This window comes from Lepisosteus platostomus, chromosome 11 (assembly GCF_059453375.1).
Source record: "Lepisosteus platostomus isolate fLepPlt1 chromosome 11, fLepPlt1.hap1, whole genome shotgun sequence".
Classification (NCBI taxonomy): domain Eukaryota; kingdom Metazoa; phylum Chordata; class Actinopteri; order Semionotiformes; family Lepisosteidae; genus Lepisosteus; species Lepisosteus platostomus.
Window position 1 is genome coordinate 28,556,225 of NC_142621.1, and position 14,215 is coordinate 28,570,439.

Here is a 14,215-nt window from a genome sequence, read left to right on the forward strand (position 1 = left end):
ACATACATTTCCTTAATAGCTTAATTGATAGATGTTTATCTAATGATGATGATGATTATTATTAAACATTTCATTTTTCTAGCACTGATCTACTATATTAACAGTGAAGTTCAGTAAATAAACTGCAAGGAGAGTATTGGATTGATTCATTAACACACATTAACTTTTTCTAGGAACATGACAAAGAAGGTTATGATTTCATGTCAAAAACATTTTAAAATTTTTTATATGCAGGAACAAAATCAACAGTATATAAGTAGAAAGAACATGTTGCATTTCTGCAGAAAAATCCCATTATCCCTCAGTGCCTGTTTGGCCATCTTGATTGAAAGACAATCTTGTCCACTTTAATTTGCTTAACAAATATTGCAAATAACACTACACTTATTGATCAATGTTATTGTGTTATTCTTCTCTTATGATCTTATATGGAGCTTGCTGGAGACTGATCTACCCAGACATGAAGCAGTGAAGGTACCATGTGAATTAACTTATTACAGACAGGGGGAGCCAAAAAGTACATCAGCAGGTCCTATACGCTATCTAGCATAAAACTTTTGAAACCTCAGTTTAGCTGAAATCTTTATTGCTACTGGTACTTGATGGTGAGAGTGAGGAAGCAAGCTCTGTGGTTTTCTAGTGATGTTTAAAGGCAAAGGAAGGCAATTTATTGACAATATGCAAACACAATAAAATAAAAATGTTCTGTCCAGTGACGTGGATACTTAACATTGCTGCCTATCTTAGTTTGCATGTTAATTGGATTTAAACTGTCAGTCATTAAAGCAGTAGACACAAAAACTGGTCCCAAATTCTCTAGTGTGGGTAGTGAAAATGACGTCAAAGTCTGGGCCCAGTATCGAAAAAACATGTTACTGTGCTTAAATAGGGGTGTTTTGATGAGAACGAACATGGAGATGGGGCACAAGACTGGTTATTGGTATGTATTATACAGTAGGCAGTTGAATAGAATGAACTGTTACACGGGCTGCTTTTTTTTAGGGAAGAATGAGACACTTTATCCCTTGTTTACGGGAGCTATGCAAAACCATTCACAGTGCTTTCAATAACTTCTCAAGAGGAGAAATGTTCCCTTATTTCATGGTAGGATGAAGGTGACTCGTGCTCTGGATAACAATCGTGGAGTGTCAGTGTTAGGGAATGAATGCTGCACCTGCTGTCTCTCTGCAGCACGTCTAGGCTCTGTCATCTGTCATTGGGGAGCTTTGATGTTGGCTAGCGAGGTATTCTATTATGACCTGCAAAGTGGCATTCAGAGTGATACAGGTAGGATGTTACAGACAGACTAAATAGGAGTCTGTGTTTTTATTATTCATTGTTCTCTTGGCAGAACCCAATTGTTTTTCTTCTGCTACCCCCTACTTCTTTTCACAGTTGCTGTTTATTAAGAATTACTCTTACGCCAGCAGGAGAGGTGAGGAGGACCTTGTCAGACCTTCATTTAAATGTCCTGTCTGTGGCTTATTCACACTGCAAGGTCACTGCTGCCCACAAGTGCATGGAGGAGTGCTTTTGCCTTGAGGTTCACACATTCATGTCCTTATGCCCCAGCAAGCCAAAGGTACCCAGCCTTACCAAAGCCTACACAACAGTCGTGATGCCTGCTGCTTGCAGCTGGCAAACGACAGACCAGATAAGACAGGAAGGCCCAATCTGCCTTCAGAAACAATACCTTTATTGGTTGAACTATTCAGGAGCTGTATCTGGATCCATTCATTTTTTATCACAAATAAAAAGCATGGTTTTCAAGTCCACTGAGGACAACTGTAAACTTTGAATGAAAAAGGGCGTTTTTACATGGGGCAGATAAACATTTGTGGTGTTTCAGAAGCCCATAATTGAAAAGATGGATTCACATATTTGACATGTGGCATAAGCTGAAGGATATGTAGAGAGAGTAACAGTGAGCATAACAGGCTCCTGTGATTATAAATGCATGGCACTGAATACCTATGCAATCTACATATTTAATTTTTTTAATTAGATTTTCCTGATGTTTATGTGAGGTATTATGCACTTAATTACACAGTAAGTTTTAAAAAATGTGCATCAGTTTGTAATTGCACAAAATTGGTCACAAAGGAAGAGTCTGAATACTTTTGCAAAGCACTTACTAAGGTTACCATTTGTCAGCTGCAACCTTAAATCTAATGCCTGTTTCAGACTGAACAATAAGAATTGTTGTCGCTCATAAGATAGGTGGGGATACACCCAGAAAAGTGGTGTTTAATGAGGCAGTTTAAGGCAGTTTCCTGAATGCTTTTAATCTCTTTGTGCATCTGTCTTGTAATTTGATTGTTTACCTAGCGACCTTCACTCTGGTCACCTCAAAAATATTCTCTTATGAATGGATAATACTTTTGTTTCTCAGACGTTCAGCTCTATCTACAGCACTTATTTGTTAAAAATTGAAGTGCAACAATCAATCTGTCTGTTGATAGTATTTAAACTCTTACACATCTAGTTTCCATATATTCCTAGTTATTTAAATGGTCAAACCACTGAACAGTTCAAACTGCTGCCCAGACATTGCTTTTCAACAGCAAGCCTTTAATGTGTATGATTATGATTGTGATTATTTGATTATTTTTGTGGTTATGAGTCAGCCTAGTTTAAGCTTATGATTTAAAGCTGAAGCTCAAAAGCTCAAAATCATGCACACATTTGGAAATTCCATCACATTCTGTTTTCGTGACACACACATAACCAAAACATTAAGGTTTTTGTTTCTTAACCTTAAGGAAAACAAGCTCAACAGAAGTATAGGAGAAAAAACTGTGCAGTCATATTTGTAAAAGAAAACAGGAAAACACAGCCGTTAACTCAAACTACGTGGTGCACTGAATGATAGTGCCGTGTGTTTTGTTAATGCTTTCCTTCTACATTGAATGACCAAACTCTGAAGAAGCTGATCTTAGTTTTTTCAGCCTGTTAGTTTTTATGGGCTTCAGATGAGAGCCTTGTAGCTCAAATCTTTTGCAACCTGAACTTGGCATTTGACAATTTAATTTAATTGCCACAGTTAACGTAATAATCCCCTAGAGGAGTTTTCCACAGACATCAGAAGATACTGCAGTAAGATGGTAGCCAATGATCCTGTTATGACATTAAAGGTATAAATCCTATCATCACTCGGCAGAGAACAGTCACTCACGCTGCCATTGCACCACAAGAGAAAGACATTATTACATATTGCAGCATTTTACCTAGGACTGGCATTTTGTATGATAGTTAAATTTTACTAGCTGAGAGAATAACAAATGATACAGAAGGAAGAAATACGTGTTTCACAGGGTTAAAATCTCTTGTATCCACACTGCAAAGCAAACCAGACATTTTATCTTTTGAATGTGCTTTCTTATGTGTTTTTTTAGATTGCACTTAGGAGAAGTAGTTTCCAGATTTTAATGGAAAAGTGTTCTCAAGGGGGAAATACTGATAGTCCTGTTATTGCTTTGTATACGGGCACTGAAGGTACGGATATTTCACTAGTACAAGGAACATGGCTCTTGCATGGTTTTGTTCACCTTCTGTACATGGCCTTTTCTAATATCTCAAGAGCTCATCATTGTACTGTAAAATGTCATTTATTTTTGGGACTGAGAGAAATGAAATGCATTTTTGGAAATCATGCAACCCCAAATTTGAATTTTTACCTTGATATTTCTTCAAATGTTAATATGAGTCTTTCCATTTCCTCTTCTCTTCCATGTTTATTCAACCCCTTTGCTATAGCAATTCTAAATAAGAATAGTTTGAAAGGTCACAAAATTATTGTAATAGATTCTAGCTATTTAACAAAGTGATTTACCTTAACTTCAGCTATCAAGCCATGTGCTTGAGACTGATAGCCTGACTTTCTCTTTGAGAAACACATGGAGGATATTTTCAGATCAAGTGTAACCTAGCATCCATTCTCTTGCTTCAAATTCTTAATATGTATAAAATACTAAGTATAACTAAAAATAAATGGGAGATAAAACTGAGATAAAAAATACAAGGACAACAGCATAGTCTGATAAAACGAAATGATGGCACAGCATGAAGGTTATGTAAACGATTATACAGACCAGAGTCAATTTTTATAATCTTAAGTCAAATTTAAAAGCAAGACAGAAATTTTCTCTCAAAATTAAAAGATGTAGGAAAACTACAAGGCTACAATATTTTATTTTGTTTGTCCCTCTATAAAGGCAGTGTACTTCTCCTGTCTCCACTGCAAATTTAACACACATATGAAGAAGATACGTACCGACTGTTTAGCACACTGGAGATAACCTACTGTAGTTACTTCTTACAATTGGATGGACAGGGAGATGTGTTGTAATTTAGATTAGGAGCCTGTACTGAATCTGACCAATACATGAATGGTAAATTGCATTAGCTTTCCTCAGTACAGCAGAGAGTTTAAAGAGGAGCAACCAGGTTAGTTCCTGGCCTCAGAGGAATGTAGTACACAGGAGAACTAATGGAATATCAAGTGGAGAAAAATGAAAGGAGGTTTTGATTTACGTTTTGGGAAATACTCAAAGGTGTTAATAAATTCAAGCCGAGGAAATACTTCAAGCTACAGTAGGTACAGAAATGTGAAAAGGGTTAAAAATTACATTTAAGACTGAAAATAGGTGACATTCAGGAACCCTGCAAGAAGTAGCTGGATAGGATTTTGAGAGTAACTGGATAGTAACAATCAAAGAAGCGAGGCAGAATGAATATCCAACCACCTCTCCATTTCACCCCTTTAAATTGTTAAGGTCTTATTGACTGTAGACTCAGGATATTTAAGTTGGGTGACTGGCACTATGGACCCAAGGACAATTATTCATTTGTGTCTATAAAATTATACATTTCTTCCCCATTTAGAGGATTATAAATCAACATACCTAAAATATTTATTTTATATGATATTCCTTACAAAGGATACATTCCTCAAAGTACACAGTGTATTCAGCTAGGCTCATAAATACTGGTGGTAGTGTTGCAAGTAGTCTAAATCATCCAGCCATATTCCAAGCCACTTCATCAAATTCAGGATTGAAGGGCAGCCAGAGCACATTTCAGCGAGTAATGGGTACAAGATGGGCTGTACATGCTGAAGAGTCCCAGTCCATCATAGGGCACACGCAGACACAAACACAGACATGCACACCTCACACCAGGGCCAATTAACCAACCAGTATGTCACTGACTTGTGGGAGGAAACCAGAGTACCTGGGGAAAAACCATGCGAAAACAGAGAACATACAAACTCCATGCAGATACCACCCTGGGTTAAGAATTGAACCTGGAGTTCCAGCTCTGTGAGGCAGCTAAACACTGTGCCACCATGCCACCTTGTAGTCTAATTATAGACTAATAATCAATTGTCCAATTGTAATCAAATAAATCAAAAATATTTAGAACACACTGGGGCCTCTTCTCCTGCTTTTTGCCTTCACATACACTGACCTGCGTTTTTTGCACTTTCCTTTATTCTTCTTGTTTGTGACTGTATGATTAGGAGTTGCATGGCTCTAGGAAACAACATATTAGAGATCAAATAGAACTGACATAAAGTTACAGGAGCTCTACATGGGTTGTTGTGTGTAGACTTCCCTCTGTGTGTGGCATGATGTGGCTGTAGGTCTATTGTAGGAAGACCAAAGACTCCCAGCTCTCAAGTATGAAAGGTATTAGGTTCAAGGGAGGTCTCTTACTGCATATATAAAACCTAATTTTAAATGGCATAGCTCATTATGCTTGAGTTTGGGCTGGCAGGAACACTGGATGTCACAAGAAGGCGGTTTTCACACACTTCATTAAGAGAGCAAACAGGCAACACCAGCACGGCAGCGCAGATCTCTGAAGGCCAGCACTTCATAAAACAGGAAGATTACTAAACAGAAACAGCTGGGGTTGGGGCTGGAGGTTAAAAACGCCTTATTTTTTGCTTCCGCACTGTGTGGGCATGGCATGGTTTTCCAGCTTGGGAAAGCAATTTAGGAATTTTGTTGTAGCTGATATGTATTTCTGTGGCATCACAGCAGGTCCATTTCTGAAAATTTAAATGGTTTACTGCCAGAAAGGGACAAAGCTTTTTTTTGCCTTCCCTTGCATTCTTTGTGGCTGCTGTTACCAAGGCTTGGATGTTTAGAAGTTAGAACCACATCTTACAAGCAGGAAGCAGCGTGTTGCAGTGACCCAAACAGGATACCATTAAGGAGGGTAGGATTTAGTTTCCTTTGTGTGGGCGAGTTTTATCTCTGCTACAAAGAGGTTTATCTGTCAATGAAGTACAGCGGCCAAAAGCCGGTAGTATGGGTAATACAAATCCACACTTTAATGAGGGGCTGTACTTCAGTAAGTAACAGCACTCTGGCAGGTACAATACATGCTCATGTAAGTACAGATGAGGACTTGTTATCCTCAAGTCAAACAGAATCAGCCAGGTCCTGGTATCTGTCTGCAATGATGAAAGCACAGCCTGGTCCTGAAATTAAAATTCAGATTTTGCTAGGGGCTGGGGTTGCCAGCACTGATCTAGGAAGGTCGGAATCCACAAGGTTTAATCTTTTATATTACAGGACGCTCTTAAATCAGCAGTTTCCAAAGTTTTGGAATAAATATATGTTTTTGGTTAAGACAAGAAAACAAGTTCTCTGTGACGTTAAGAGATGCCCGCTTGGTCCTCTTGGTCCAGAAGATTATAAAGTGTTCAGGCTGATTTTTGTTCAATTGATTCACTGGCCTATATCAAAACTGGATGATTTGAAACTTACTGATTTCTAAAACATACTGGATGTTGTCTTTTCAGGCCACTAGCTTAGAGGCGCTAGGGATACAACAGGGTTTATTTCTCCAACAGCCCTGTTTCTGACACATTTTCAGAAGACTTCTCGTTCCTGATAAGTTTTAACCAGGGAACTCTGAGGGTATCCCGGGAATCACAAAATCACAGGACAGGAACCCAGCCCATCACTCGGCTCCCACAAACACATAATGATCAAGATTAATGTTCAAACACTAGTTAACTTTGGCAGCAGGTTTTCTGAGAGAACCCGAGCACTGGGAAATACCCATGCAAACAGGTGGACAACATGTGAAGTCCACAGAGAAGGTGTTCCAGTCCAGAATGAAACCTGGGGCCCAAGAGTTGTGAGGCAGCAGTGCAACCCACCAACCCAATGTTACGCACCAGAACATTTCTATAAATGATTGATTATGATTTCTAGCTACTTATTATAACTTAAAATATTTAATGAATAATAACTGAAAACAATTAAAAATGATTAATTAGATCTATCACAATCAAATTAAATTAGCCTAAGTAAGTAAAAGTTCAGTTTAAGAAACGAATGGGCACAGTGTACTCAGGATCTGTGATAGGCAAAACTATTACAGATCAAAATCAAACATGAAAGACAGCACAAGTCATCCTGTTGCAGTGTTTAGAAGATGTTTCCTTCATAATCCAAGAAGTATTTATGTATTTATGATCTGAACATTCTTAGATGTTTTAGAAGTGATCTCAGTCTGACTGATGAGTAATCTTTGCGATTAAGTTGTTAAAAACTCTCAGTCAAGCCTATGAGCAATTTCCCTCTTGATGATTTTTTCCCTCAATGTGAGACTTTGTGACTAACGTAGTCATTGGTGTGAAGGGTATTTAAAGAAGAATTTATATTATTGATATTTACTGAGGTAAATTACTTAAACTACTGTGATACTGTGAAAGCAATTTTAAACATTACTAACAATTGATATATTTAGTATTTAGGTTGCTAACCAAGTAATATCACCATAGATAAAATGACAATTAGGTCAACTGTTGACAAAGTTAATTATTATACATACAGTATGTAGTACTGTATATATAGGAACAAGTAAATTTTTATTTCATGCTGAAAAGATAAGAAAATTAACACAACATTTCGGCTGTGAAGAAGGCCCAACAGTTGAAATGTTGTTTCTTTTCTTCTCTATTCAGCATGAAATAAACCTTTACTTGTTCCTTTGCAGCCTACACATGCTGATGCACCTACCTGCTTGATCTCCTATCGTATATATAGTCTGTTTTACTGGTTTTACTGATTAGGTGCTTTATGTCCAGACAGAACCTTAATGTCTTCAGTTTCCTCTTTTACCACAGCACTGTAATTGATTTGTCCACTACTAGTATCTGAACCCACAAACTACATGAGAAACCTATTCATTCAGCTGTTGATCAGAAAAGGAGGACACATGACAATATGGCTCCGTTGTTAGCAGGAAGTTAAAAAATATTCTTTAACTTACATGGAACTGTCAAAGCATATGAGGGTCCAGATTATATTTAACCAAAAAGATCAGCAAATCTCATTCTTCTGCTATTTAAAATATAAGCATGAACCTGTATTGGCTTGTGCAATGATCTTGTAAGGCATGATTCGCAAGTGTTTGTCTCCGTATCAGAACAAACATCCAGCTATCAACAGAAAACAAATTGGCTGTGTTATTTCTTTAAGAAATAAGCCATCATTTTGGGGGGCCTAAAAGAAAAAAGAATAGTAATACCTGTTACAGCAAATATAAAAATATAAAGAAATAAAAAATGTTTTTCCTGAACAGCATACTTAATAAACCAAACAAACTATAGCAATCAACACTGTACATAACCAGGAGACAAGGAGAGGAGTTTAAACTACCCTTAATCAGGAGATTTGGCCTTGAATGTAATCTGTTTATTGCTCTTTGAGTCAGACATGTTCTACATTTGCTTAATAAACAGATGGCATTATGTTGTGACTAGTGTAATGTTGCAGGCAATATGAAAAGCTTTCAAAAGTAGACTTTAAATGCAATCTGTGTTCTGTTTCAACAATGTATGAAGTGTGTGTACAAGTGTTTAAAATGGAGTAAAGGAAAGGATTTTTTTATCTTAAATCTTAAAAATACTAGCTTGAAGTTTGGCATCACAGTGTTATTTCTAGTTGGTAAAAATGAGAAGAATGTCCACTGGTAAACCTGTCTTTATACAGAGAGAAAAAGAATAAGAATAAGTTACAAATGAGAGGAGTTGATGCCATCCTCCTGTTTGCTAATGCTCTTAATGTTGTATCACCGGAATGATTGATTATTTTACTAACTACTGTCAAAAAGAGCAGTGGTCCTAGCACAGACCCATGTAGCACTGTATATCACACCAAAGCCATTGCTGAGTGCTGCACTGCAGAAAGTAACATAAATCATTTAAGGTTTATTGCTGAGTTTAAAGAAAATCTTAAAGCATTAAAATATATGTTATTACTTGATAAGAAATTGTTTTTTGAAGATGAAGGGAATTTAAGAGTTTATTACACAGTTTTATAAGTTCTGCTCTTAGACTTGAGTTCAGTATTCTCCAAGGCTACATCAACACACCTGTAAATGATCTTAATTGAATTCAACTAGGAGAGAGCAGGACACGGGCCCTGCAGATCTTTACTGGACTGAATCCTGTGAAGGCAAATCAGTTGCCTTCAGAAGCACAGAGATTTCCTTTGACACAAAGCCTAAGAAAACCAGCTTTTGATGGATCTGAAGAAATCACAAAACTCTTGAATTATAGAATTCATTCTAAGATGCATTCAGTTTTTTGCTCATTTTTAAGTAAACAAATAAGCAATGTAAAATATGTAAATGTAAAATAGAGCAAAATATTTTAAATGTTTTGAGGGGCACTTTGTCTTTGTACAGTGTCCTCCCCCAGGCTGTAAAACATTGTGCAAATATTCTTGATTTTTTCAAATCTGTGCAAAAATCATTTACTGTAGGTGCTGATTTGTGGGCATTGTGTGATAGAGTCATTTTAAAGCCACAGCTGGAGACTCCTAAGATACAAATTCTTTGAGATGTTGGATTACTACTTTCTTAATGCTAGTGAGATTCTTAAATTACAGTGTTAAGCTAGAATGTGAGGGAGTATATGAAGAACAAGATACAGCACAAGAAAAGAACCAATTTTGTGTTTTCTTCCTTCCTTTTCTTCACAAAAAGTCTGTGGCTAAACATTTCCTCTGTGTTTTCATTTGTTTGGCATTTAGGCTTACCTTATTTCATTTATTAGAACTGTGTCTTTACTTGTTGAATCTTTAGTTACAGAAATGAGAAAGTCTCTCAGACTCATGTTTTGTTAAGAGAACATCATGTACCACCAACCTTATGGTTATACCTTATGAGATACCATATACCTTATGAGATATTGTAAATTCAAATGTGTGTGGTATCATTTCTGACACATTTATTTTTAGGTGGTACTGTTTCCTTCTGCATGCCCCTTAGTAAACATTAAGCAAATGTTACCCTGCCTTGCTTTCACACTGATGTCAATCACATCTTGTGTCAGCAATCGGCCGGGTGTTCTGCCTTCTACTTTCAAGTGGACGTCACCTGAAAAAAAGAAAAGCAAGGGGATGTGAAAAGAGGTGTCTCTTACATGAGTTTTTGTAGCCCTGTAGGAATGAAATTTGTATTTTGCTCTCCTGAGTGCAGTACTCTGGGAGCACTTTTCCAAACCACAAACACAGCTGGCCCTGCTGAGGGGAGATATCTGGGAGGGTTGGGAGGGTTGGGAGGGGGGTTTATTGCCACCATGTTACCAGATTATTTTACAGCCCTGTGGAGTATTACACCTCTGGTGTCCCTTTTATGGGTCATTGTTTGGAAAGGCATTACGGGTTAACAGCTAGGGGGAACAGAAGCTTTCTGTAGGCACTTTGGCAGGTGTTAGCCTTAGTAAAACCTGAGAGACAGCTTAATGAGGCCCGGCTCGGGAATGAAAGCATGAAGTGTGGAAGAGTAACAGCACACAAACTTCTCACCCACATAGCCCAGCCTTATTGGATCACGTTAGTGAGCTGCACCTCTGGCCCTGCAAACTGAACAGTGCCCGAACTAAATTTGGAAGGGCTTGCTGTCTTTTTCAAAAGCCTCAGGGCGGTAGAAATGCTACAGTGAAATCATCACTGCACCAATTCTCTGTGAAGATGATGTGTGGTATCCAAAAATAAACTCTAATGTCATGCTTACCCTTTAAACCAGCAGTTTTCTGTAGTGCTGGCAATGGTGACATGCTTTAGGGTGTTGGAAAAATCTAGACAGCAGTGTCTCTCAAGTTTCATTGCAAGAAGGCATACTTGGAAGAACATAGAAAATGAATTAATTGAAGTCACTGTCTCACAGTGCAAGAGGTAACAGGCTGTAAGTTTGCAATAGAAGCTACAGATGAGAAAAATGAACAAAAACAGACATTTTATCCTATCGCACAGATTTAATTAAATGATTTATTGATACAAACTATACAGTAGGTATTAGTTTCTTATCAGCTTTTTCCTACATTCAGCCTTTTTAATTTGACCCGGAATCTGAGTTCCGAGCCTAAACTCTTATCAGTGCTCTTCCTAGTGAGCGGGAACAGGAGGGAATTGAGTGGAAGCAGGTGGATTGCTGTGAAGGGCCCTTTCCAGGGAATGCATAGCCTATGAGGATGTGAGAGCCAAGTTCTGTCTGTCAATATTCCTTTTGTTTTCTTTATTGCTCTTATAATACAACACACCAAAACAAACCCTCCAGGTCTTCTGATTAATTGGTCAGGAGTTCCGAAAGCATCAATTAAAATAATTTAAAAGAAAAAAAATATTTTTGTAAGTTTTCCTTTGTTGGTCTTCCAGTACAAATTAGAACAGTAGGTGTCTATTTTAAATCGGTGAAGATTAAAAGACAAACGTCAACATGTCAAGACATATGTATGTGACAGCTTCAGAATTTATTGTAACTATGAAACAGAGTGTTCTGTGACGGCTTCATGATTTGTATGTCACGCTGTAAAACTGTATCCATGCTATAAATTATTCTTTAGCAGGGCTGGAACACGTTTACACTTTATAATCTACAATTATAGGCTGGCACAGGATGTTAAATTTCCTTGACAATTCTCTGAACCTGAAAGTACATTCTGTCTGACTCAAGTACTGTTAATGTTGATATTGGTGGTAACTTACCATGTCCTCTGAGTCCTGCTGTACTCTCAGAAATAATGTACAGCATTTCTAATAACAATTTAATGTACTCACCTGCATCTGAAAGCAAAACAGCATAAAAATACCACCACGCTTTGCAAAGATAAATCTCATTATTCATTCTTTTAGCCACTGTAACTCTCAATGTGTTGGCTTCTTCTGGAGAAGTGTTAAGGCTCTTACTGAAAACACTATGAGCTCGCTGGCCACCAGACAAGTTAAAGGAGTCAGTTTGGTTCAGAAAGCTAGGGATACACTTTGCCACCTGTCTGGGTTTTGACCCCTGGGTATTTTGGGCAGATTTGCCAAAATACAGTAGAACCAATTTTGTGAGAGACACAAAACAAAGTGGAAATAATAACTTTCCCACAAGGACTGAAAACTTTCTGGGTGGGTAGGTGAAACACCCCTCAAAAATCTTAATCTTAATCCAATGCTAATTGTAGTACCAGACTCAGCTAATGCTATAACACAAGGCTTCACCTGGCTAAACCAATTCGTAGCTTCATTTTATTTCTGTTTAATTTATCAGTAGTTGTCAGTATGTTTGATACAAAATAACATTACTGTATGACACTTTTAAGGTATTTTGGCATCGCAGTGGTTTCAGTCGTTCAGTTGAAATGTGTTCTAAATGAGCCAAGAAATATGAAATGGATGAAGTACTTAATAGTTTGGCTGAAACACGCCTGGCTGAAGAATTGACAGTTGTTGGTTGGAGATCAGCGCTGTCACATCCTGCCTCACTTATGAGGGTATGAGCCAGGGAGAAAATGTTGTACTGGTGATTCTGGGTCAGAGGGAGGGGTGCTAAAAAATATTTTCTACCAAAGAAAAAAAAACTAAAATGAGCTTAAGTGATAACCTTACTGATGTTACATTTTTTAGATGTTCACCAATAAAACTTGCAGCCTGAGTGGATAACCAGCGGTGCCATCTTGTTTCTGCAGGTGACGCTGAAGGAGTGAAAGAACGGTACAGGGAGAAAGCAGTGACCCACGTCATGAAACACCTGCCAATCTCCAGATGGCTGAAGCAGCTGGGCCTGGCTGAATACTGCAAGTTGTTTGAAGACGAGTACGATGGCGTGGAGGTATGACTCACACCAGGCTGAGTTACAGACACAGAAAGGTCTGGGCCTGAGCACACATAAAACCAGGAAGAAAATTTTAAAAACTCTGTTTTTTTATTCTAAAGCTAAAAGAATCCTTCTTCATTCATGCCCAAAGTATTTTTTAGGATCTCTGCTGATGACTGAAATAAAAATTTGATCTTTGTCAGAAACATGATATTCTCAAATAATGGGAAGAAGCAGATAATGTTGTCTAGAAAAAAAAACAGAAAAAACTTGATCAGATCCTAAAATTAAATTAAAAAGTTTGAGGATAGAAGAACAGCTGGCAACAGCCCCCGTTTCAAACTGGATATCAAGGGAAAATGATCATTAGGATTTAAGCATGTTACTCTGAATACTGTCAAATTGCCTGGAACAGCAATTCCAGAGAATTCAAAAGCTATTCGATCTGACCCCACGGTTACATTTACAATTATTAATGTTTAGATGGTCTGGAGCATTACTTTTATGGTGGCGTAATTTTAAATTTTATGAGGCACAATTCGTTTTAAATTCCCAGGAACCTTGGCTCCTCTCTGCACAACATCTCCCCTCCCTTCCACCTTCTCCAACTGTCTGTATCAGAATTAATGGCCAAATTAACTGAGGTTCTCAAGACAAGGGGCTAATGAAACATTTACCCTGCCCTTGTCCCAAGGGCCTCAAAGACCAACACATTTTCTGTAAGTTTGTTGCACTTTCCAAAAAGCCATCCCAAAGTTTCTCTGAGTGATAATATGGGTGTAAGTTGAGCTGGTAAGTTATTCTCATCATTGCAATGAAATTATTTAGCTGATGCCTTTATCTGACTTCTGTTGAAAATAATAAATTAACAGTTAAAAAACAACAGTGCCTGAATAGATTATCCAGAGGGGGAATAAACCAAAGGAAAAGAGTCACAGCAGTAACTCAGCATAATAAAGTACGTGAAACAATTTCCTGTGCAGAAACACAGAGATGAATCACAGGTTGTTAAACTGGAGTTTTCCATAAGTGAAAAAGCACCACAATTCAAAGTACAGAAACAACAGAGGGATGAATCATAAAGCAGGTGTTCCTAGACCTC

The 14,215-nt window shown here is 37.7% G+C and overlaps 1 protein-coding gene across 1 annotated transcript in view; it reads left to right on the top strand.

The window, feature by feature from the left end:
• bcar3 (BCAR3 adaptor protein, NSP family member) overlaps window positions 1-14,215 on the top strand; it is a 114,035-nt gene that overhangs the window by 14,688 nt on the left and 85,132 nt on the right. The window contains exon 2 of the mRNA XM_088599013.1: window positions 12,986-13,128. Coding sequence (XP_088455139.1) covers window positions 13,039-13,128 — 90 coding nt within the window. The 5' untranslated portion in view covers window positions 12,986-13,038. The remainder of the gene's footprint in view (window positions 1-12,985; window positions 13,129-14,215) is intronic.